At 41.4% G+C, this 26133-nt stretch overlaps 1 protein-coding gene across 4 annotated transcripts in view; it reads left to right on the forward strand.

Moving 5' to 3' along the window:
- LOC133613904 (uncharacterized) overlaps positions 1 to 26133 on the forward strand; it is a 79977-nt gene that overhangs the window by 52940 nt on the left and 904 nt on the right. For 2 of the 4 annotated variants that reach the window (XM_061971802.1, XM_061971804.1), the window contains 3 exons: positions 7065 to 8390; positions 8470 to 8718; positions 19904 to 20370. In XM_061971802.1, the coding sequence (XP_061827786.1) occupies positions 7065 to 8390; positions 8470 to 8718; positions 19904 to 19981 (1653 nt within the window). In that variant the 3' untranslated portion in view covers positions 19982 to 20370. Of the gene's footprint in view, positions 1 to 7064; positions 8391 to 8469; positions 8719 to 19903; positions 20371 to 26133 lie in introns of those variants that run through there. The other 2 variants (XR_009816516.2, XM_061971803.1) reach the window with 2 other exon arrangements.

Here is a 26133-nt window from a genome sequence, read left to right on the forward strand (position 1 = left end):
AACAAAGACTAAAACCAACGTTAGCATTGGTTGTACTGGTGAAAATATGCTCAGCAGCCTAATGTACGCCCAAAACTAAAGAGGAGACATTTTACCGCGAATGAGGAATTCTTTGATCATGTGATTTGGCTGTCTCTGTACGTTTCACATTGCCATGATGACAGCCGTGCTAATGTTGGAACCATTTCCTCAGCGTATCAGCATATTGAGAAGGAAATAGGCACTGACGCTACCCATATCCACATACCGTATTTTCCGCACTATAAGGCGCACCTAAAAACCACAATTTTTCTCAAAAGCTGACAGTGCGCCTTATAACCCGGTGCGCTTTATTACGATTCATTTTCATAAAGTTTCGATCTCGCAACTTCGGTAAACAGCCGCCATCTTTTTTCCCGGTAGAACAGGAAGCGCTTCTTCTTCTACGCAAGCAACCGCCAAGGAAAGCACCCGCCCCCATAGAACAGGAAGCGCTTCTTCTTCTACTGTAAGCAACCACCCGCCCCCGGAAGAAGAAGAAAAAACGCGCGGATATCACCGTACGTTTCATTTCCTGTTTACATCTGTAAAGACCACAAAATGGCTTCTACTAAGCGACAAGGATCCGGTTCATAAAAAGACGCAATCTCTCCATCCGCACACGGATTACTACCGTATTTCACAGCAACTGATATTCCTGTGAACCGCACTGTGGAACGGGAGCACGTACGGTGAATATTCGCACCACAGGGAATGAGAAGTCATCCTTCACTGTGGTTCTAGCTTGCCATGCTAACTTCCACCCATGGTGATATTCAAAAGGAAGACCTTGCCAAAAGAGACCTTTCCAGCCGGCGTCATCATAAAAGCTAACTCGAAGGGATGGATGGATGAAGAAAAGATGAGCGAGTGGTTAAGGGAAGTTTACGCGAAGAGGCCGGGTGGCTTTTTTCACACAGCTCCGAAGGCGAACACACCTTCACTAAGACGGGCAGACAGCGCCGGACGACATACGCCAACATTTGCCAGTGGATCGTAAATGCCTGGGCAGATATTTCGGTCACAACTGTGGTCCGAGCTTTCCGGAAGGCAGGATTCACAGAACTGCTGCACAACAACAGCGACACTGAATCCGATGACTTCGACGAGACGGAGCCGGCCATTTTTGGATCCCACGCTTGCGCAACTTTTCAATTCGGACACCGAAGACGAAGAATTCGAAGGATTTACGAATGAAGAATAACTTCAGAAGGTGAGCGCTATGTTTATTTTGTGTGTTGTGACATTAACGTTCGAGCAACATTATGTTGCTATTGCTCTACACCATTTTGAATTTTACTATGTTTGTGATTGCACATTTGCGTACATTTTGGGACAGAGTTGTTAGAACGCTGGTTTTCAATATATTATTAAAGTTTGACTGAACTATCTGACTGTTTTTTTGACATTCCCTTTAGCGCAGCGTAGGCGCGGCTTATAATCCGGGGCGGCTTATTGGTGGACAAAGTTATGAAATATGTAATTCATTGAAGGTGCGGCTAATAATCCGGTGCGCCTTATAGTGCGGAAAATACGGTAGCTTTTATTTGTACTAAATATATGTTGTCCTGTCAGTTGGATGACACATAAACATACATGCTAACTAGCATATATTTCCCCAGTTAGCATGTATGTCCATGTGTCATTGACCGGGCTAGCATGCTAACATTGTTTGCAGGAACATACTATCTTTGTGAGACAAGATCATAGACTGTTTAGGACAATATAGTTTACATACCAAATGTCCATTTCCATTTTTTACAAGTACCGTATTTTCCGCACTATAAGCCGCCCCGGGTTATTAGCCGCACCTTCAATGAATGGCATATTTCAAAACTTTGTTCACCTATAAGCCGCCCCGGGTTATAAGCCGCGCCTACGCTGCGATAAAGGGAATGTAAAAAAAAACAGTCAGATAGGTCAGTCAAACTTTAATAATATATTACAAACCAGCGTTCTAACAACTCTGTTCACCCCCAAAATGTAATGTGCAAATGTGCAATCACAAAAATAGTAACACTCAAATTAGTGCAGAGCAATAGCAACATCAATAACTCAACGTTGCTCGAACGTTAATGTCACACAACACACAAAATAAACATTTAAAGCTCACTTTCTGAAATTATTCCTCATCTATAAATCCCTTGAATTCTTCTTCAATGTCTGAATTAAAAAGTTGGGCGAATACAGCATCCAAAATGGCCGGCTACGTCTCGTCGAAGTCATCAGAGTCAATGTTGCTGTTGTTGTCCAGCAGTTCCGTGAATCCTGCCTTCCGGAAAGCTCGGACCACAGTTGAGACCGATATATCCGCCCAGGCATTTACAATCCACTGGCAGATGTTGGCGTATGTCGTCCGGCGCTGTCTCCCTGTCTTAGTGGCGCAGGTCATCTTGTTGCTTCCTCTACCTACGCACCATTGATTCATTTATGTTCAATTCTCTCGTTGCTGCTCTATTTCCGTGTTCTACTGCGTGACTTATTGCCTTGAGTTTGAATTCTGCGTTGTACGCGTGTCTCTTAATAGGAGCCATTTTGTGGTCTTTACAGATGTAAACACACAAATGAAATGAAACGTAATATCCGCGCGCTTCTTCTTCTATGGGGGCGGGTGCTTACCTTGGTGGTTGCTTACAGTAGAAGAAGAAGCGCTTCCTCTTCTATGGGGGCGGGTGCTTACCTTGGCGGTTGCTTACCGTAGAAGAAGAAGCGCTTCCTCTTCTACGGGGAAAAAAGATGGCGGCTGTTTACCGTAGTTGCGAGACCTAAACTTTATGAAAATGAATCTTAATATTAATCCATATATAAAGCGCACCGGGTTATAAGCCGCACTGTCAGCTTTTGAGAAAATTTGTGGTTTTTAGGTGCGGCTAATAGTGCGGAAAATACGGTAATAAGAAAAGGTAAATGCCTGACTTACCTATCGAGGAGGAAATGAGCAAGTTTGGCGTCAGATGAAAAAACAAAAAAACATCTTTCAAAGGCATCCCCGATACAAATCCTGGTTTTGTTTCTGGCTTTGTCATGAATAAGTTGAGAATGGTAACTTTTAGATGGACTAAGGTCTGACATGTTTAGTACCTTTACCGGTGGCAGTAGCCAGACGAAGGACTTTCTAATTGGTCAAACGCTGGAGGGCGGGGCATCGAAATGAAAATAATAATATTTCGGGGCTGTACCGTATTTTTCAGACTATAAGTCGCAGTTTTTTTCATAGTTTGGCATAGTTTTTTTCCTTTTTTATTATGCATTTTGGGCAGGTGCGACTTATACTCCGAAAAATACGGTAAATCTAATTTTGAAATAAGCATATCCCGGCTGAACTACTGTTACCAGTTATAGAGGTATTGGAAAAGAACATGATTTATTAATTAATGCCTTTTGACATATCATTTAATGATGACTTGACATGAAATTATTATGGCTCCATTACATATAAAAAAGACACTGTTTGTATTAGTAACATACTTCCAGTATTTTCAGATGTGTAAAATACAACATATATCCTCAAATGTGCCAAATAAAAAGACAAATAGATTTACTTTTACACGTGCACCAAAAAAAGACTTGCTAAATGAACATATTTGATGAACTATTTCATGGGTTGATATAAGAATAATCAAACAAAATGTACAAATGAAAAAGAAGAGAAGTCTTGGCCTTCAGTCAATCAATAATAATTCACTTCAGCGCCGTTCTGCATGTCTTACAAATGAAGTCAACTTGTCAAAAGCTTTCGGACGTCCTTTCGCCCCGTTGACACGGTGGATGAGGACATGCTGATTCAAAATCAAAGACTGAAACGACAGGCATGTCCTGGCCAGCTATTTCAGGACCTCACGGGGGTGGTGAAGCGGGGGAGTGGTTGGCAGGGGTTGAATGAGAAGTGTGTGTGTTCAAAGCTTGCTGCTGGCTACAAGTACAAAAATAAAGTACCGTATTTTCCGCACCATAAGGCGCCCTGGGTTAAAAGCCGTGCCTTCAATGAACGGCATATTTCAAAACTTTGTCCACCTATAAGCCGCCCGGTGTTGTAAGCCGCATCTAATTGCGCTAAAGGAATGTCAAAAAAACAGTCAGATAGGTCAGTCAAACTTTAATAATATATTAAAAACCAGCGTTCTAACAACTCTGTTCACTCCCAAAATGTACGCAAATGTGCAATCACAAACATACGTATATCAACATGGACAGAGCTGCGTGAAAAAAGCCACCCGGCCTCTTCGCGTAAACTTAAACTTACCTTAACCACTCGCTCATCTTTTCTTCATCCATCCCTTCGAGTTAGCTTTTATGATGACGCCGGCTGGAAAGGTCTCTTTTGGCAAGGTCTTCCTTTTGAATATCACCATGGGTGGAAGTTTCTGGCCATTAGCATGGCAAGCTAGAACCACAGTGAAGGATGACTTCTCATTCCCTGTGGTGCGAATATTCACCGTACGTGCTCCCGTTGTATCCACAGTGCGGTTCACAGGAATATCAGTTGCTGTGAAATAGTAATCCGTGTGCGGATGGAGAGATTGCGTCTTTTCATGAACCGGATCCCTGACGCTTAGTAGGAGCCATTTTGTGGTCTTTACAGATGTAAACACACAAAGGAAATGAAACATACGGTATATCCGCGCGCTTTTTCTTCTTCTACGCGGGCGGGTGGTTGCTTACAGTAGAAGAAGAAGCGCTTCCTGTTCTATGGGGGCAGGTGCTTACCTTGGTGGTTGCTTGCGTAGAAGAAGAAGCGCTTCCTGTTCTACCGGGAAAAAAGATGGCGGCTGTTTACCGAAGTTGCGAGATCGAAACTTTATGAAAATGAATCGTAATATTAATCCATATATAAAGTGCACCGGGTTAAAAGCCGCACTGTCAGCTTTTGAGTAAATTTGTGGTTTTTAGGTGCGGCTAATAGTGCGGAAAATACGGTACCGTGTTTTCCGGACTACAGAGCGCACTGGTATATAAGCTGCAGTCAGTAAATTCTAGAAGAAGCAAACAAATATTTGTTCATATATTAGCCACACCGGACTATAAGTGGCAGATATATATGTTGTGAAATTAGTTGTTTATGCAGAAATATTTTGTAAATGTTTATTAACTACCTTAATTGTTTCCAAACGTTGTCTGTAACACTGCAGTATAACGGCTGATCAAACAAAACAGAAGTCATGGGTATGGACCCGCTAGCTGCGCAAGTTGAACAGACTCAATAACGCCACGGTGAGGTTTTGGTGAATTTAAAAAAACTGAAACAATACAAGAAGAATGCCATTGTAAGTCAATAACACTAACAGAGACACTCGTAAACGTGTTAGCATATTAGCTAGTGCTAACGAGGCTAGCTAGGTTACATCAAGATAGCACATACGAATATGCATGAAAACACTCCTACAGACATCACACATGGATGCTTTTGTAAGTAGAAATTGTTGTAGTTATATTGTAAAACTTACAAACGTTGCTTGGAGTGATGAATGAAGAATCCCTGCAGTGAGTGAACTCGTCCACAGCAAAAATAATAACACACTTTTTCAGTGTATTTGCTCTTTCTTTCTTTTTTTTTACTATTTGCATAAAAGCCGTCAGCAAAGAAAAATCCATAAATTAGCCACGTTGTTCTATACGCCGCAGGGCTCAAAGTGTAGGGGAAAAGTAGTGGCTTATGGTCCGGAATTTACGGGAGTCGTTCTGCAAGGCAAGACAAGACGGTCAAGGTTCAAACACAAATGACGTCTATTAAACAGACAAGAAGCAAGGAATTTAACAGAGACAGGATTCAATTTAGCTCAATGAGGAGAGACGCCTGGGCTGTACTCTTGTACAGTCTTCCACCACGCTCTGACGAAAGGATTGCACGAGGGCTGCTACAACTAATCGATGAAATCGATTATAAAAATAGTTGGCGATTAATTTAGTCATAGATTTTTTAAATTTTTGTTTTAATTTATTTTAATTTATTTTCTATTTTTTTATAAACCTTTATTTATAAACTGCAACATGTACAAAAAGCTGAGAAACAATAATCAAAATAAGTATGGTGCCAGTATGCTGTTTTTTTTTTCCAATAAAATACTGGAAAGGATAGAAATGTAGTTTGTCTCTTTTATCCGATTATTAATCCAATCAATCCAATCCACTTTATTTATATAGCACATTTAAACAACAAGAATGTTTCCAAAGGGCTGCACAGCCATGTTAAAAACAATATTATGCTCCACCAATGACTGAATAAAAACAAAAAATAAATAAATATAAAAACAATATAAAAATATATATGATTAAAAACTATTTTAAAGGGTAAAACCAATTAAAACATTAAATAAAAATCGATTAATAATCGACAGATTAATCAATTATCAAATTAATTGTTAGTTGCAGCCCTAGATTGCACGCCTCCTCTTTTATTTGGACTTTCCCTGATTACATGGCAACAGCTGTTTCTAAGGGGAGAGGGGGTCGTAAACAGCTGTTGCCCTCGGTCACCAAACAGTTCAAAGAAAGGATGCCTGGAGCTTGCGTCAGGTCCTGCTTCCTCTCCGCTTTGTAGATCTCGGGTCGAGACAAGATCTTCCTGTGGATCACAGTAGATCAAAGAAACCGACACCTTCATGTCGCTTCCCGTCGTACACAGTGGGGTTTTACAAGCCTTTCGCTTGGTAAGATCAAAGACAGCTTTTGTCTCCTCGCCGGGAACTTATGGGAACAGAAAGTTTTGTGATAACTCACATACAATTATTCTGACAAAGACTGTGGTCTTTTCTACGGGTCAAGCCGGTGCTGTCACAGGTGATGACGGCGGTCCGTGTTGTTGCCATTCAGCAGCCGTTACGTATCTCAGCGGTCATTATTGGGCGGCAGCTCTGACTATCGTGTTGTTTTAAAGACAACACATTTCTACTTTTGTGCCATACCCCGCCTACTTCGCTACAGGTTCTAAAGGTTCACAGCTCATTCTTACCGATTGAGGTGGCTGCTCATACCGGATATCCGCTAGTTTCCATAGCAACCGTTTTCCTCTTTGACGCGTCACAAACTTTGTCTCTGTCTCAACCCAGGAGAGCCACGACCAGGGGGAGCGTCTGAGGGGCGCCCTGGAGGAGGAAAGGAAGACCAGCCATGATAGAGGAGTCGCAGCTGAAGGACTGGAGGCCAAGCTGAGGGACCTGCAGGAGAACTTGAGACAGGCGCAGCAGGAGGGGAGGAGAGAGGCTGGAAAACGACGGAGGACAGATGAGGAGGCCGAGCAGGTGAGGACCGAGGAGGAGGAGAAGACCGAGCAGGAAAGCACCTATACGGTGGAGCAATGGACCACAGATGATGAAGAGGAGGAGGAGACGGAGCAGGAGAGGACATATGAGGAGGAGCAATGGAAGACAGAGGAGGAGGAGAAGACAGAGCAGGAAAGGACCTATATGGTGGAGCAATGGAAGTCAGAGGAGGAGGAGAAGACTGAGCAGGAGAGGACATATAAGGAGGAGCAATGGAAGACCGAGGAGGAGGAGAAGACGGAGAAGGAAAGGACATATGAGAAGGAGCGATGGAAGACCAGGGAGGAGGAGAAGACCGAGCAGGAGAGGACATATGAGGAGGAGCAATGGAAGAAAGAGCAGGAGGAGAAGTCCGAGCAGGAGAGGACATATGAGGAGGAGCAATGGAAGACCGAGGAGGAGGAGAAGACGGAGCAGGAAAGGACATATGAGAAGGAGCAATGGAAGACCAGGGAGGAGGAGAAGACCGAGCAGGAGAGGACATATGAGGAGGAGCAATGGAAGAAAGAGCAGGAGGAGAAGTCCGAGCAGGAGAGGACATATGAGGAGGAGCAATGGAAGAAAGAGCAGGAGGAGAAGTCCGAGCAGGAGAGGACATATGAGGAGGAGCAATGGAAGAAAGAGCAGGAGGAGAAGTCCGAGCAGGAGAGGACATATGAGGAGGAGCAATGGAAGACCAGGGAGGAGGAGAAGACGGAGCAGGAGAGGACATATGAGAAGGAGCAATGGAAGACCAGGGAGGAGGAGAAGACCGAGCAGGAGAGGACATATGAGAAGGAGCAATGGAAGACCAGGGAGGAGGAGAAGACCGAGCAGGAGAGGACATATGAGGAGGAGCAATGGAAGAAAGAGCAGGAGGAGAAGTCCGAGCAGGAGAGGACATATGAGGAGGAGCAATGGAAGACCGAGGAGGAGGAGAAGACGGAGCAGGAAAGGACCTATACGGTGGAGCAATGGACGACAGACGATGAAGAGGAGGAGAAGACGGAGCAAGAGAGGACAGATGTGAATGAGGCAGATGTTGAGAGGTGTGTGGAGGAGGTGCAGGAACAGTCCCCAACCAGAAGCAGCATGGAGGACTTGAGGAGGCGAGACGTGCAAAAGGAGGCTGAGGTTAGGTTCCTGTTATCCACTGTGAAATATGGAGAGGCGGTGATGTTAAATAAGGAGAGGTGATGTTGTTCTCCCACAGCTGCTGGTGTCCACCAGGAGGACAGAGGAGAGCAAGGAGGACCTGCAACAAAGCAAAAGGGACTTCCTGCTGTCCTTGGACCATTCCTTCCGTCAGGCACATAGCCCTGAAGGGGGCGGGGCTAAAGGCTTGATATTTCAGTGTTGTGTGGCCCACCTGGAACTGAAACTGGAGCGAGCCCAGGAGAGAATCCACCACCTGAAGGAGAAGAACAAGAAAGTGAAGACTGAGAGAGATATACTGAGACAGGTACACACACACACACACACACACACACACACACACACACACACACACACACACACTGTTGTTACTTGATTCAATGAAGACACCAATTCAAGTGTTTTTGGATGGAACATCATTCAACTTTTTCACCTTTGCATTGAAACTATAATCATTAATGACAATTTAATATAATTTAATATAATCATTAATGACAATTTAATCATTAATGACAATTTAATATAATCATTAATGACAATTTAATATAATCATTAATGACAATTGCATTCACTCAACAACAGTGGTTTTCAAAGTGTGCTAGGGCTCCATCTACAATCACTTGATTCAAGTACACTGATTTATTTTCAGTCTTCCTATTCAAACTGTGTGTAATGTTAGTGGCCCAAAAAATTAACTATACCTGTTAAAGAAAATGTGCCTCGTTTTTAATGAATACTTAAGTCTACTACACTACTGTATTTAATGTTGTCATTATGGTGGTACTTAATGAATACTTAGGTCTACTACACTACTGTATTTAATGTTGTCATTATGGTGGTACTTAATGAATACTTAGGTCTACTACACTACTGTATTTAATGTTGTCATTATGGTGGTACTTAATGAATACTTAGGTCTACTACACTACTGTATTTAATGTTGTCATTATGGTGGTACTTAATGAATACTTAGGTCTACTACACTACTGTATTTAATGTTGTCATTATGGTGGTACTTAATGAATACTTAGGTCTACTACACTACTGTATTTAATGTTGTCATTATGGTGGTACTTAATGAATACTTAGGTCTACTACACTACTGTATTTAATGTTGTCATTATGGTGGTACTTAATGAATACTTAGGTCTACTACACTACTGTATTTAATGTTGTCATTATGGTGGTACTTAATGAATACTTAGGTCTACTACACTACTGTATTTAATGTTGTCATTATGGTGGTACTTAATGAATACTTAGGTCTACTACACTACTGTATTTATTGTTGTCATTATGGTGGTACTTAATGAATACTTAGGTCTACTACACTACTGTATTTATTGTTGTCATTATGGTGGTACTTAATGAATACTTAGGTCTACTACACTACTGTATTTAATGTTGTCATTATGGTGGTACTTAATGAATACTTAGGTCTACTACACTACTGTATTTAATGTTGTCATTATGGTGGTACTTAATGAATACTTAGGTCTACTACACTACTGTATTTAATGTTGTCATTATGGTGGTACTTAATGAATACTTAGGTCTACTACACTACTGTATTTAATGTTGTCATTATGGTGGTACTTAATGAATACTTAGGTCTACTACACTACTGTATTTAATGTTGTCATTATGGTGGTACTTAATGAATACTTAGGTCTACCACTACTGTATTTAATGTTGTCATTATGGTGGTACTTAATGAATACTTAGGTCTACTACACTACTGTATTTAATGTTGTCATTATGGTGGTACTTAATGAATACTTAGGTCTACTACACTACTGTATTTAATGTTGTCATTATGGTGGTACTTAATGAATACTTAGGTCTACTACACTACCGTATTTAATGTTGTCATTATGGTGGTACTTAATGAATACTTAGGTCTACTACACTACCGTATTTAATGTTGTCATTATGGTGGTACTTAATGAATACTAAGGTCTACTACACTACTGTATTTAATGTTGTCATTATGGTGGTACTTAATGAATACTTAGGTCTACTACACTACTGTATTTAATGTTGTCATTATGGTGGTACTTAATGAATACTTAGGTCTACTACACTACTGTATTTAATGTTGTCATTATGGTGGTACTTAATGAACACTTAGGTCTACTACACTACTGTATTTAATGTTGTCATTATGGTGGTACTTAATGAATACTTAGGTCTACTACACTACTGTATTTAATGTTGTCATTATGGTGGTACTTAATGAATACTTAGGTCTACTACACTACTGTATTTAATGTTGTCATTATGGTGGTACTTAATGAACACTTAGGTCTACTACACTACTGTATTTAATGTTGTCATTATGGTGGTACTTAATGAATACTTAGGTCTACTACACTACTGTATTTAATGTTGTCATTATGGTGGTACTTAATGAATACTTAGGTCTACTACACTACTGTATTTAATGTTGTCATTGTGGTGGTACTTAATGAATACTTAGGTCTACTACACTACTGTATTTAATGTTGTCATTATGGTGGTACTTAATGAATACTTAGGTCTACTACACTACTGTATTTAATGTTGTCATTATGGTGGTACTTAATGAATACTTAGGTCTACTACACTACTGTATTTAATGTTGTCATTATGGTGGTACTTAATGAATACTTAGGTCTACTACACTACTGTATTTAATGTTGTTATTAGGTTGGTACTTAATGAATACTTAGGTCTACTACACTACTGTATTTAATGTTGTTATTAGGTTGGTACTTAATGAATACTTAGGTCTACTACACTACTGTATTTAATGTTGTCATTATGGTGGGACTTAATGAATACTTAGGTCTACTACACTACTGTATTTAATGTTGTCATTATGGTGGTACTTAATGAACACTTAGGTCTACTACACTACTGTATTTAATGTTGTCATTATGGTGGTACTTAATGAATACTTAGGTCTACTACACTACTGTATTTAATGTTGTCATTATGGTGGTACTTAATGAATACTTAGGTCTACTACACTACTGTATTTAATGTTGTCATTATGGTGGTACTTAATGAATACTTAGGTCTACTACACTACTGTATTTAATGTTGTCATTGTGGTGGTACTTAATGAATACTTAGGTCTACTACACTACTGTATTTAATGTTGTCATTATGGTGGTACTTAATGAATACTTAGGTCTACTACACCATTGTTAATGTTGTCATTATGGTGGTACTTAATGAATACTTAGGTCTACTACACTACTGTATTTAATGTTGTCATTATGGTGGTACTTAATGAATACTTAGGTCTACTACACTACCGTAATTAATGTTGTCATTATGGTGGTACTTAATGAATACTTAGGTCTACTACACTACTGTATTTAATGTTGTCATTATGGTGATACTTAATGAATACTTAGGTCTACTACACTACTGTATTTAATGTTGTCATTATGGTGGTACTTAATGAATACTTAAGCTTACTACACTACTGTATTTAATGTTGTCATTATGGTGGTACTTAATGAATACTTAGGTCTACTACACTACTGTATTTAATGTTGTCATTATGGTGGTACTTAATGAATACTTAGGTCTACTACACTACTGTATTTAATGTTGTCATTATGGTGGTACTTAATGAATACTTAGGTCTACTACACTACTGTATTTAATGTTGTCATTATGGTGGTACTTAATGAATACTTAGGTCTACTACACTACTGTATTTAATGTTGTCATTATGGTGGTACTTAATGAATACTTAGGTCTACTACACTACTGTATTTAATGTTGTCATTATGGTGGTACTTAATGAATACTTAGGTCTACTACACTACTGTATTTAATGATGTCATTATGGTGGTACTTAATGAATACTTAGGTCTACTACACTACTGTATTTAATGTTGTCATTATGGTGGTACTTAATGAATACTTAGGTCTACTACACTACTGTATTTAATGTTGTCATTATGGTGATACTTAATGAATACTTAAGCTTACTACACTACTGTATTTAATGTTGTCATTATGGTGGTACTTAATGAATACTTAGGTCTACTACACTACTGTATTTAATGTTGTCATTATGGTGGTACTTAATGAATACTTAGGTCTACTACACTACTGTATTTAATGTTGTCATTATGGTGGTACTTAATGAATACTTAGGTCTACTACACTACTGTATTTAATGTTGTCATTATGGTGGTACTTAATGAATACTTAGGTCTACTACACTACTGTATTTAATGTTGTCATTATGGTGGTACTTAATGAATACTTAGGTCTACTACACTACTGTATTTAATGTTGTCATTATGGTGGTACTTAATGAATACTTAGGTCTACTACACTACTGTATTTAATGTTGTCATTATGGTGATACTTAATGAATACTTAGGTCTACTACACTACTGTATTTAATGTTGTCATTATGGTGGTACTTAATGAATACTTAGGTCTACTACACTACTGTATTTAATGTTGTCATTATGGTGGTACTTAATGAATACTTAGGTCTACTACACTACTGTATTTAATGTTGTCATTATGGTGGTACTTAATGAATACTTAGGTCTACTACACTACTGTATTTAATGTTGTCATTATGGTGGTACTTAATGAATACTTAGGTCTACTACACTACTGTATTTAATGTTGTCATTATGGTGGTACTTAATGAATACTTAGGTCTACTACACTACTGTATTTAATGTTGTCATTATGGTGGTACTTAATGAATACTTAGGTCTACTACACTACTGTATTTAATGTTGTCATTATGGTGGTACTTAATGAACACTTAGGTCTACTACACTACTGTATTTAATGTTGTCATTATGGTGGTACTTAATGAATACTTAAGTCTACTACACTACTGTATTTAATGTTGTCATTATGGTGGTACTTAATGAATACTTAGGTCTACTACACTACTGTATTTAATGTTGTCATTATGGTGGTACTTAATGAATACTTAGGTCTACTACACTACTGTATTTAATGTTGTCATTATGGTGGGACTTAATGAATACTTAGGTCTACTACACTACTGTATTTAATGTTGTCATTATGGTGGTACTTAATGAATACTTAGGTCTACTACACTACTGTATTTAATGTTGTCATTATGGTGGTACTTAGTGAATACTTAGGTCTACTACACTACTGTATTTAATGTTGTCATTATGGTGGTACTTAATGAACACTTAGGTCTACTACACTACTGTATTTAATGTTGTCATTATGGTGGTACTTAATGAATACTTAGGTCTACTACACTACTGTATTTAATGTTGTCATTATGGTGGTACTTAATGAATACTTAGGTCTACTACACTACTGTATTTAATGTTGTCATTATGGTGGTACTCATGGAGCAAAGTATTTTCTGAGGTGGTACTTCTCCACATTTTGGCGCACTCTACCTTCCACATTTTTCACTCGATTTAAAGCATTCCAACTTCAAACTGTTCAGCCTATTCAGGAATCGCGGGCTTTCCGCTTGACAAATTCCAAAAATTCCCAGATTTCCCAGAATTCCAGGTTTTCCGGGACATTTTTCCAATTCAAAATGAATTGGCCATTTTTCCAACTTTCACCATTTCCACATTTTTCAACCTATTCAAACCATGCCACCTTCAACACATTCCACCATCCTGGACATTCAAACTGTCATTTTTCCAAGTTCAAAAAATTTCCAAGAATTCCCAGTTTTCCAAACCCTATTTTCACCTTTTTTTGTGTCGACGACTCCTTTCACATTTTTCAACCCATTTCAAGCGTTCCACCATCCAAACATTCCTCTTAATCGGGACAAAAACAAAGTTTTTTTGAACTGTAAAAATTCCCGGTTTTCCCGAAATTCCAGGAATTCCAAAATACCATTTCTCAATTAAAACTGTCAACATTTCTTGACCGATTTGAAAATCTTCAACACCAACCATTCAAAACATTCACAATTTTTTTTTTAACCATTTTCTAAAAAATTCCCTCTTTTCCCGGAATTCCCAAATTTTCCTGAAATTCCCATTGAAATGAATGGAACATTTGTCAAAGTTCCACAACTCACACATGTTTTATCCCATTCAAACCGTTTCAATTTGAAAATATTCAGCCTCTTCAGGAATTGTGTGCTCCCTTCCAACTATTATAAAAAAAAATCCTAAATTTCCTAGAAATCACAGTTTTTAGTGACATTTTCCCCATTCAAAATTAATGATCCATTATTCAAACTTCCACAGTTCCCACATTCTTCAACCTATTCAAACCATTCCACTTTAAACACATTCAACTCATCCTGGAAATTCAAACAACCATTTTTCCACATTCCACACATTTTCAAGAATTCCTGTTTTTTTCTAACCTTATTTCCAACCTTTTTAGAGCGATGACTCCTTTCACATTCTTCAACCCATTTCAAAACATTCCTCTTAGTCAGGACAAAAAACAAGTTGGTTTAAGAACTTGAAAATTTCAAGATTTTCCCGAAATTCCGTAATATCTTTTTTCAATTAAAAAAACTGTTACTAATTCAACATTTCTTGAGCGATTTAAACAATTCCAACACCAACCAATTCATCTCATTCAGGACATTGATGCTTTTAATCATTTTCAAAAAAATCCCGCTTTTCCTCAAATTTCCAGGAAGTTCCCATTCAAGATGAATGGGACATTTTTCCAAGTTGCACAATTTCCACATTTTTCAACCTATTCAAACCATTCCACCTTCAACACATTCAACTCATCCTGGACATTCAAACTATCACTTTCACAAGTTCCAAACCTAATTCCGTTTTTCCTGGAAATTCAAATAAAGCATTGCAACATTCAAACTATTCTTACAGTCTGTCAGCATTGGAACATTCACACACCATGAATTACCAGGAATTACCTCTTCTACTTTTGAAATCCAACTGCTGAAATGAATGACCTTTCCAAAACCTTGTAAATAATGTGTGTGTGTGTGTGTGTGTGTGTGTGTGTGTGTGTGTGTGTGTGTGTGTGTGTGTGTGTGTGTGTGTGTGTGTGTGTGTGTGTGTGTGTGTGTGTGTGTGTGTGTGTGTGTATGTATATATATATATATATATATATATACAGTGGGGCAAAAAAGTATTTAGTCAGCCACCAAATGTGCAAGTTCTCCCACTTAAAATGATGACAGAGGTCTGTCATTTTCATCATAGGTACACTTCAACTGTGAGAGACAGAATGTGGAAAAAAAAATCCAGGAATTCACATTGTAGGATTTTTAAAGAATTTATTTGTAAATTATGGTGGAAAATAAGTATTTGGTCAATAACAAAAATTCAACTCAATACTTTGTAATATAACCTTTGTTGGCAATAACAGAGGTCAAACGATTACTATAGGTCTTTACCAGGTTTGCACACACAGTAGCTGGTATTTTGGCCCATTCCTCCATGCAGATCTTCTCGAGAGCAGTGATGTTTTGGGGCTGTCGCCGAGCAACACGGACTTTCAACTCCCTCCACAGATTTTCTATGGGGGTGAAGTCTGGAGACTGGCTAGGCCACTCCAGGACTTTCAAATGCTTCTTACGGAGCCACTCCTTCGTTGCCCGGGCGTTGTGTTTGGGATCATTGTCATGCTGGAAGACCCAGCCACGTTTCATCTTCAAAGCTCTCACTGATGGAAGGAGGTTTTGGCTCAAAATCTCACGATACATGGCCCCATTCATTCTATCCTTAACACGGATCAGTCGGCCTGTCCCCTTAGCAGAAAAACAGCCCCAAAGCATGATGTTTCCGCCCCCATGCTTCACAGTAGGTATGGTGTTCTTGGGATGCAACTCAGTATTCTTCTTCCTCCAAACACGACGAGTTGAGTTTATACCAAAAAGTTCTATTTTGGTTTCATCTGACCACATGACAGTCTCCCAATCCTCTGCTGTATCATCCATGTGCTCTCTGGCAAACTTCAGACGGGCCTGGACATGCACTGGCTTAAGCAGGGGGACACGTCTGGCACTGCAGGATTTGATTCCCTGTCGGCGTAGTGTGTTACTGATGGTAACCTTTGTTACTTTGGTCCCAGCTCTCTGCAGGTCATTCACCAGGTCCCCCCGTGTGGTTCTGGGATTTTTGCTCACCGTTCTCATGATCATTTTGACCCCACGGGATGAGATCTTACGTGGAGCCCCAGATCGAGGGGGATTATCAGTGGTCTTGTATGTCTTCCATTTTCTGATAATTGCTCCCACAGTTGATTTGTTCACACCAAGCTGCTTGCCTATTGTAGATTCACTCTTCACAGTCTGGTGCAGGTCTACAATTCTTTTCCTGGTGTCCTTCGACAGCTCTTTGGTCTTGGCCATAGTGGAGTTTGGAGTCTGACTGTTTGAGGCTGTGGACAGGTGTCTTTTATACAGATAACCAGTTCAAACAGGTGCCATTAATACAGGTAACGAGTGGAGGACAGACGAGCTTCTTAAAGAAGAAGTTACAGGTCTGTGAGAGCCAGAGATCTTCCTTGTTTGAAGTGACCAAATACTTATTTTCCACCATAATTTACAAATAAATTATTTAAAAATCCTACAATGTGAATTCCTGGATTTTTTTTTTCACATTCTGTCTCTCACAGTTGAAGTGTACCTATGATGAAAATTACAGACCTCTGTCATCATTTTAAGTGGGAGAACTTGCACATTTAGTGGCTGACTAAATACTTTTTTGCCCCACTGTATATATATATATGTATATGTGTGTATATATATATATGCATGTATGTATATTAGGGGTGTAACGGTACACAAAAATTTCGGTTCGGTACGTACCTCGGTTTAGAGGTCACGGTTCGGTTCATTTTCGGTACAGTAAGAAAACAACCAAATATACACTTTTTGGTTATTTATTTACCAAATGTGTAAACAATGGCTTTATCCTTTTAACATTGGGAACACTATAATAATTCTGCCCACGTTAATCAACATTAAACTGCCTCAAGTTGTTGCTCAGATGAAATAAAATGACAAAACTTTTCTTCTACATATAAAAAGTGCAACATTAAACAGTTTCAAGTCAACTCATCATGCTTCATTTATTACAGCATTTGGGAAGCCTGTAGTTGATTTTTATGATGTAAATGTTATATTTGTATCAACATGTGATAGCAGGGACCCTGCCATTCAAAACTAGGCTGCTGCAGTACTAATGATTAATGTAGCTATAGCTGAAAAAATAGTACAATAGCCATAGGAGAGACTATTCATCCCTGAACACCATGGAGTTCATGTAGGCACGCACACACACACACACATTGAAAATTAGCTTACGTTACGCTAAAAGCTAATTAGCCTTCACCTCAAGCCAGGACTGCGAGCGAGCTGAGCTGCAGTTTAAGTTTCTAGAAGGTCAACGGGCTCATAGTGATGTTACTAGTAGTTCATTGGGAGGTGTTTATTATCATTTGGGGAGAGTCCGCTGCCTGATGCTTACCTGCTAAACACCTTTCTGCTCGACACTGGAGCATTGATTACATGCGCTCTGAATACGCACTGCTGGTTGGCTGTTACCGCTTTCAATACGCACTGCTGATTGGCTCTTACCGCTCTGTATGTAACCAATCAGATGGTTGTGTGGGTGGGACAATGCTGGGTGCTGTGTAGAGTACTGACAGAGGCAGGAAGCAGAGCAGCTTGTTAAGACTTTAGCTTAGAAACTCGTTCGGTACACCTCCAAACCGAACCGAAACCCCTGTACCGAAACGGCTCAATACAAATACACGTACCGTTACACCCCTAATGTATATATGTATGTATGTATGTATGTATGTATGTATGTATGTATGTATGTATGTACAAACCCCGTTTCCATATGAGTTGGGAAATTGTGTTAGATGTAAATATAAACGGAATACAATGATTTGCATTTTCAAGCCATATTCAGTTGAATATGCTACAAAAACAACATATTTGATGTTCAAACTCATAAACATTTTTTTTTTGTGCAAATAATCATTAACTTAGAATTTGATGGCAGCAACACGTGCCAAAGAAGTTGGGAAAGGTGGCAATAAATACTGATAAAGTTGAGGAATGCTCATCAAAGACTTATTTGGAACATCCCACAGGTGTGCAGGCTAATTGGGAACAGGTGGGTGCCATGATTGGGTATAAAAGTAGATTCCATGAAATGCTCAGTCATTCACAAACAAGGATGGGGCGAGGGTCACCACTTTGTCAACAAATGCCTGAGCAAATTGTTGAACAGTTTAAGAAAAACCTTTCTCAAGCAGCTATTGCAAGGAATTTAGGGATTTCACCATCTACGGTCCGTAATATCATCAAAGGGTTCAGAGAATCTGGAGAAATCACTGCACGTAAGCAGCTAAGCCCGTGACCTTCCATCCCTCAGGCTGTACTGCATCAACAAGCGACATCAGTGTGTAAAGGATATCACCACATGGGCTCAGGAACACTTCAGAAACCCACTGTCAGTAACTACAGTTGGTCGCTACATCTGTAAGTGCAAGTTAAAACTCTCCCGTGCAAGGCGAAAACCGTTTATCAACAACACCCAGAAACGCCGTCGGCTTCGCTTGGCCTGAGTTCATCTAAGATGGACTGATACAAAGTGGAAAAGTGTTCTGTGGTCTGACGAGTCCACATTTCAAATTGTTTTTGGAAACTGTGGACGTCGTGCCCTCCGGACCAAAGAGGAAAAGAACCATCCGGATTGTCATATGCGCAAAGTGTAAAAGGCAGCATGTGTGATGGTATGGGGGTGTATTAGTGCCCAAGACATGGGTAACTTACACATCTGTGAAGGCACCATTAATGCTGAAAGGTACATACAGCTTTTGGAGCAACATATGTTGCCATCCAAGCAACGTTACCATGGACGCCCCTGCTTATTTCAGCAAGACAATGCCAAGCCACGTGTTACATCAACGTGGCTTCACAGTAAAAGAGTGCGGGTACTAGACTGGCCTGCCTGTAGTCCAGACCTGTCTCCCATTGAAAATGTGTGGCGCATTATGAAGCGTCAAATGCGACAACGGAGACCCCCGGACTGTTGAACAACTTAAGCTGTACATCAAGCAAGAATGGGAAAGAATTCCGCCTGAGAAGCTTCAAAAATGTGTCTCCTCAGTTCCCAAACCTTTACTGAGTGTTGTTAAAAGGAAAGGCCATGTAACACAGTGGTGAACATGCTCTTTCCCAACTACTTTGGCACGTGTTGTAGCCATGAAATTCTAAAGTTAATGATTATTTGCAACAACAAAAAAAATAAAGTTTATGAGTTTGAACATCAAATATGTTGTCTTTGTAGCATATTCAACTGAATATGGCTTGAAAGGGATTTGCAAATCATTGTATTCCGTTTATATTTACATCTAACACAATTTCCCAACTCATATGGAAACAGGGTTTGTATGTATGTATGTATGTGTGTGTGTGTGTGTGTGTGTGTGTGTGTGTGTGTGTGTGTGTGTGTGTGTGTGTGTGATCGCAGCAGTTAAAGGTTCAATTTGACTTCCAGGTGTGTCAACTGCACGTGTCACTGGCACTGGATAACCAGCAGAGGGCGATGTTGCTCAGGAAGAGTCCATGTCCTTAGACCCTCCTCCAGGACCCGAATGCATCATTGGCAGCCTCTTCTGAGACCCTAGGGAGGCGGAGGAGGCGGAGGAGGCGGAGGAGGAGGTGTCCCTCGGCCAATGCTGGCAGGGAACTAAAAAGGACATTTTAGTAGTACAAGGTCATTCTTCCTGCCTGCCACACGGTGGCGCCACACTGCAGGTGCTCCTCAACGCTTTGAGGGCACTGAGCCCTCCAAGTGGTTTCTCCACACATGTAAGTATTATATTTATTACCTTTGTGTTGTCATTGGACTGCCAGATGTTACATTTACTCAGCCCAAATGTTGCCTACACAACATTATTACTGACAGATGTCATTATAACTGCAATTAATACACATGTCTTATTAAATGTCTCATTAAGTGTATTCAATGTAAAAGTACACGTGTTTTTTTATTGGACTATTTGATTGATTGTTTCATCAATTAGTTGACGATGTAATTCATTATTGATTGGTGTATTTCATGAAGCAGTGTGTCGCGGTATTGTTGAGTGTGGTACTCACACACACTTGTACTGAAGTCAATAAACACAATCTACTTTCTTTCAACTACTTTTACACATTGAAGGTGTCAACATGACAACATCGCAAGAAATAAAGGAAGCAATTGACAATATATAATATATGAAATATGAAGAAATATTGCAAACAAACAAAATACACAGAAAAGGTGCAAGTCCAGCGAGCATAAATGTTATAAAATAATATTGTTCTTATTTGAGGGCTTAAATAGCTTCATCTTCTTTTCATTTCTACACGTTTTAGTGTTTTTATCTTAGTTGCTCACACAGTAATGTCAATTCCTCTACTTTTTCCCTACGCTTTGAACCCTGCGGCTTATAAAACTAATGGATGGCTTTTTCCTTGGCTGACGGCCGCAATATTTTGTATTTCAATAGTTTCCATGAGAGCCAAGCAGGAGACTTAAATGGCTGTGACGCCATCTTTTGGACCGGTTGTTGAATATTTGTTTTTCTGTTTTTATGCCTTGAACCCAAAGTAAAGCTGTCCATAGCGTTTCTGCTGGAAAATATTTTCATTCATCACTTACAATATAACCACAACAATTCATACTCACTAAAGTGTCCCATGTGTAGGAGTGCTTTCATGCATATTTCTACCTGCTATCGTAATGTTATCAAACTAGCGTCGTTAGCATTAGCTAATATGCTAGCACATTTACGAGTGTCTGTGTTAGTATTACTAACTTACATTCTTTTTGTATTATTTCAGTTTTGTAAATTCACCAAAACGTCAGTGTGGAGTTATTGAGTCTGTTTAGCTGATTGGAGAGCTAGCTTGCGCAGCTAGTGGGTCCATGACCATGACTTCTGTTTTGTTTGATCAACCGTTTTACTGCCGTGTTACAGACACCGTTCGGACACAATGAAGGTATGTAAATAAACATTTAAAGAATATTTCTGTGTAAATAACTTATACATCTGCCACTTATAGTCCGGCGGTGCTAATACGTATAATAAAAAATTGGGTGTGGCTAATACATCGGTGCGCTCTATAGTCCGGAAAACACAGTATATACGTTTAGATTGGGGTATGTCGGGTTTTTTTAATGGAGAAAGTGGTTAATGTCTCTTGTTTTCATGTCAGTATTTAAGCTAGTGCTGCCTTGCTTCTCCAGAGTGGATGAAAGTGTTATTAATCAGGGTTTGACTATAACTTTCATTTCAAAGGGTAATTGTAACGTTTATCATTATACCGTTTATTGTCGTATTGATCTGTCAAAGTCAGTGGGCGGGGCTAGCAGGGATCTAATCCAATCAATTAATGACACATTTTATTAGTTTCATTTTGTCCCACTTTACCCATTTTTACACTTTTTAAAAGTCTCCTTTTGTGTTTTCTTCATGTAAATACACGCTATTATATCTCTTATTAAACATTTATATGATCGGTGCCACAAACTGATGTGTGCCACAAATTGATCCATGCCACAAACTGATCCATGCCACAAACTGATCCATGCCACAAACTGAACTGTGCCACAAACTGATCCATGCCACAAACTGATCCATGCCACAAACTGATCCATGCCACAAACTGATCCATGCCACAAACTGATCCATGCCACAAACTGATCCATGCCACAAACTGATCGGTGCCACAAACTGATCGGTGCCACAAACTGATCCATGCCACAAACTGATCCTTGCCACAAACTGATCCACGCCACAAACGGATCCGCGCCACAAACTGATCCGCGCCACAAACTGATCCGCGCCACAAACTGATCCGCGCCACAAACTGATCCGCGCCACAAACTGATCCGCGTCACAAACTGATCCGCGTCACAAAGTGATCCGTGCCACAAAGTGATCCGTGCCACAAACTGATCCGTGCCACAAAGTGATCCGTGCCACAAAGTGATCCGTGCCACAAACTGATCCATGCCACAAACGGATCCGTGCCACAAACTGATCCGTGCCACACACTGACCTGTGCCACAAACTGATCCATGCCACAAACTGATCCATGCCACAAACTGATCCATGCCACAAACTGATCGGTGCCACAAACGGATCCGTGCCACAAACTGATCCATGACACAAACTGATCCGTCCCACAAACTGATCCGTGCCACAAACTGATCCGCGCCACAAACTGATCCGCGCCACAAACTGATCCATGGCACAAACTGATCCGTGCCACAAACTGATCCGTGCCACAAACTGATCCGTGCCACAAAGTGATCCGTGCCACAAACTGATCCGTGCCACAAAGTGATCCGTGCCACAAAGTGATCCGTGCCACAAACTGATCCGTGCCACAAACGGATCCGTGCCACAAACTGATCCGTGCCACACACTGACCCGTGCCACAAACTGATCCGTGCCACAAACTGATCCGTGCCACAAACTGATCCGTGCCACAAACTGATCCGCGCCACAAACTGATCCGTGCCACAAACTGATCCGTGCCACAAACTGATCTATCCCACAAACTGATCCATGCCACAAACTGATCCGCGCCACAAACTGATCCGCGCCACAAACTGATCCGCGCCACAAACTGATCCGTGCCACAAACTGATCCGTGCCACAAACTGATCCATGCCACAAACTGAACTGTGCCACAAACTGATCCATGCCACAAACTGATCCATGCCACAAACTGATCGGTGCCACAAACTGATCGGTGCCACAAACTGATCGGTGCCACAAACTGATCGGTGCCACAAACGGATCCGTGCCACAAACGGATCCGTGCTACAAACTGATCCATGCCACAAACTGATCCGTGCCACAAACTGATCCGTGCCACAAACTGATCCATGCCACAAACTGATCCATGCCACAAACTGATCCTTGCCACAAACTGATCCATGCCACAAACGGATCCGTGCTACAAACGGATCCGTGCCACACACTGACCTGTGCCACAAACTGATCCGTCCCACAAACTGATCCGTGCCACAAACTGATCCGCGCCACAAACTGATCCGCGCCACAAACTGATCCGTGCCACAAACTGATGTGTGCCACAAACTGATCCATGCCACAAACTGATCCGTGCCACAAACTGATCCGTGCCACAAACTGATCCGCGCCACAAACTGATCCGCGCCATAAACTGATCCGTGCTACAAACTGATCCATGCCACAAACTGATCCGTCCCACAAACTGATCCATGCCACAAACTGATCCGTGCCACAAACTGATCCGCGCCACAAACTGATCCGCGCCATAAACTGATCCGTGCTACAAACTGATCCATGCCACAAACTGATCCGTCCCACAAACTGATCCGTCCCACAAACTGATCCGTGCCACAAACTGATCCGCGCCACAAACTGATCCGCGCCACAAACTGATCCGTGCCACAAACTGATGTGTGCCACAAACTGATCCATGCCACAAACTGATCCGTGCCACAAACTGATCCGTGCCACAAACTGATCCGCGCCACAAACTGATCCGCGCCATAAACTGATCCGTGCTACAAACTGATCCATGCCACAAACTGATCCGTCCCACAAACTGATCCATGCCACAAACTGATCCGTGCCACAAACTGATCCGCGCCACAAACTGATCCGCGCCATAAACTGATCCGTGCTACAAACTGATCCATGCCACAAACTGATCCGTCCCACAAACTGATCTGTCCCACAAACTGATCCGTGCCACAAACTGATCCGTGCCACAAACTGATCCGTGCCACAAACTGATCTGTCCCACAAACTGATCTGTCCCACAAACTGATCCATGCCACAAACTGATCCGCGCCACAAACTGATCCGCGCCACAAACTGATCCGTGCCACAAAGTGATCCGTGCCACAAACTGATCTGTACCACAAACTGATCCGTGCTACAAACTGATCCGTGCCACAAACTGATCCGTCCCACAAACTGATCCGTGCCACAAACTGATCCGTGCCACAAACTGATCTGTCCCACAAACTGATCCATGCCACAAACTGATCCGCGCCACAAACTGATCCACGCCACAAACTGATCCGTGCCACAAACTGATCTGTGCCACAAACTGATCCGTGCCACAAACTGATCCGTGCCACAAACTGATCCGTGCCAGAAAGTGATCGTGCCACAAAGTGATCCGTGCCACAAACTGATCCGTGCCACAAACTGATCCGTGCCACAAACTGATCCGTGCGACAAACTGATCCGTGCCACAAACTGATCCGTGCCACAAACTGATCCGTGCCACAAACGGATCCGTGCCGCAAACTGACCTGTGCCGCAAACTGATCCGTGCCGCAAACTGATCCGTGCCGCAAACTGATCCGTGCCGCAAACTGATCCGTGCCACAAACTGATCCGTGCCACAAACTGATCCATGCCACAAACTGAACTGTGCCACAAACTGATCCATGCCACAAACTGATCCATGCCACAAACTGATCGGTGCCACAAACTGATCGGTGCCACAAACTGATCGGTGCCACAAACGGATCCGTGCCACAAACGGATCCGTGCTACAAACTGATCCATGCCACAAACTGATCCGTGCCACAAACTGATCCGTGCCACAAACTGATCCATGCCACAAACTGATCCGTGCCACAAACTGATCCGTGCCACAAACTGATCCATGCCACAAACTGATCCATGCCACAAACTGATCCTTGCCACAAACTGATCCATGCCACAAACGGATCCGTGCTACAAACTGATCCGTGCCACACACTGACCTGTGCCACAAACTGATCCGTCCCACAAACTGATCCGTGCCACAAACTGATCCGCGCCACAAACTGATCCGCGCCACAAACTGATCCGTGCCACAAACTGATCCGTGCCACAAACTGATGTGTGCCACAAACTGATCCATGTCACAAACTGATCCGTGCCACAAACTGATCCGTGCCACAAACTGATCCGCGCCACAAACTGATCCGCGCCATAAACTGATCCGTGCTACAAACTGATCCATGCCACAAACTGATCCGTCCCACAAACTGATCCGTGCCACAAACTGATCCGTGCCACAAACTGATCTGTCCCACAAACTGATCTGTCCCACAAACTGATCCGCGCCATAAACTGATCCGTGCTACAAACTGATCCATGCCACAAACTGATCCGTGCCACAAACTGATCCGCGCCACAAACTGATCCGCGCCATAAACTGATCCGTGCTACAAACTGATCCATGCCACAAACTGATCCGTCCCACAAACTGATCCGTGCCACAAACTGATCCGTGCCACAAACTGATCCATGCCACAAACGGATCCGTGCTACAAACTGATCCGTGCCACACACTGACCTGTGCCACAAACTGATCCGTCCCACAAACTGATCCGCGCCACAAACTGATCCGCGCCATAAACTGATCCGTGCTACAAACTGATCCATGCCACAAACTGATCCGTCCCACAAACTGATCCGTGCCACAAACTGATCCGTCCCACAAACTGATCCGTGCCACAAACTGATCCGTGCCACAAACTGATCTGTCCCACAAACTGATCTGTCCCACAAACTAATCTGTCCCACAAACTGATCCATGCCACAAACTGATCCGCGCCACAAACTGATCCGTGCCACAAACTGATCCGTGCCACAAACTGATCTGTGCCACAAACTGATCCGTGCCACAAACTGATCCGTGCCACAAACTGATCCGTGCCAGAAAGTGATCGTG

The sequence above is a fragment of the Nerophis lumbriciformis genome, linkage group LG13 (assembly GCF_033978685.3).
Source record: "Nerophis lumbriciformis linkage group LG13, RoL_Nlum_v2.1, whole genome shotgun sequence".
NCBI lineage: Eukaryota > Metazoa > Chordata > Actinopteri > Syngnathiformes > Syngnathidae > Nerophis > Nerophis lumbriciformis.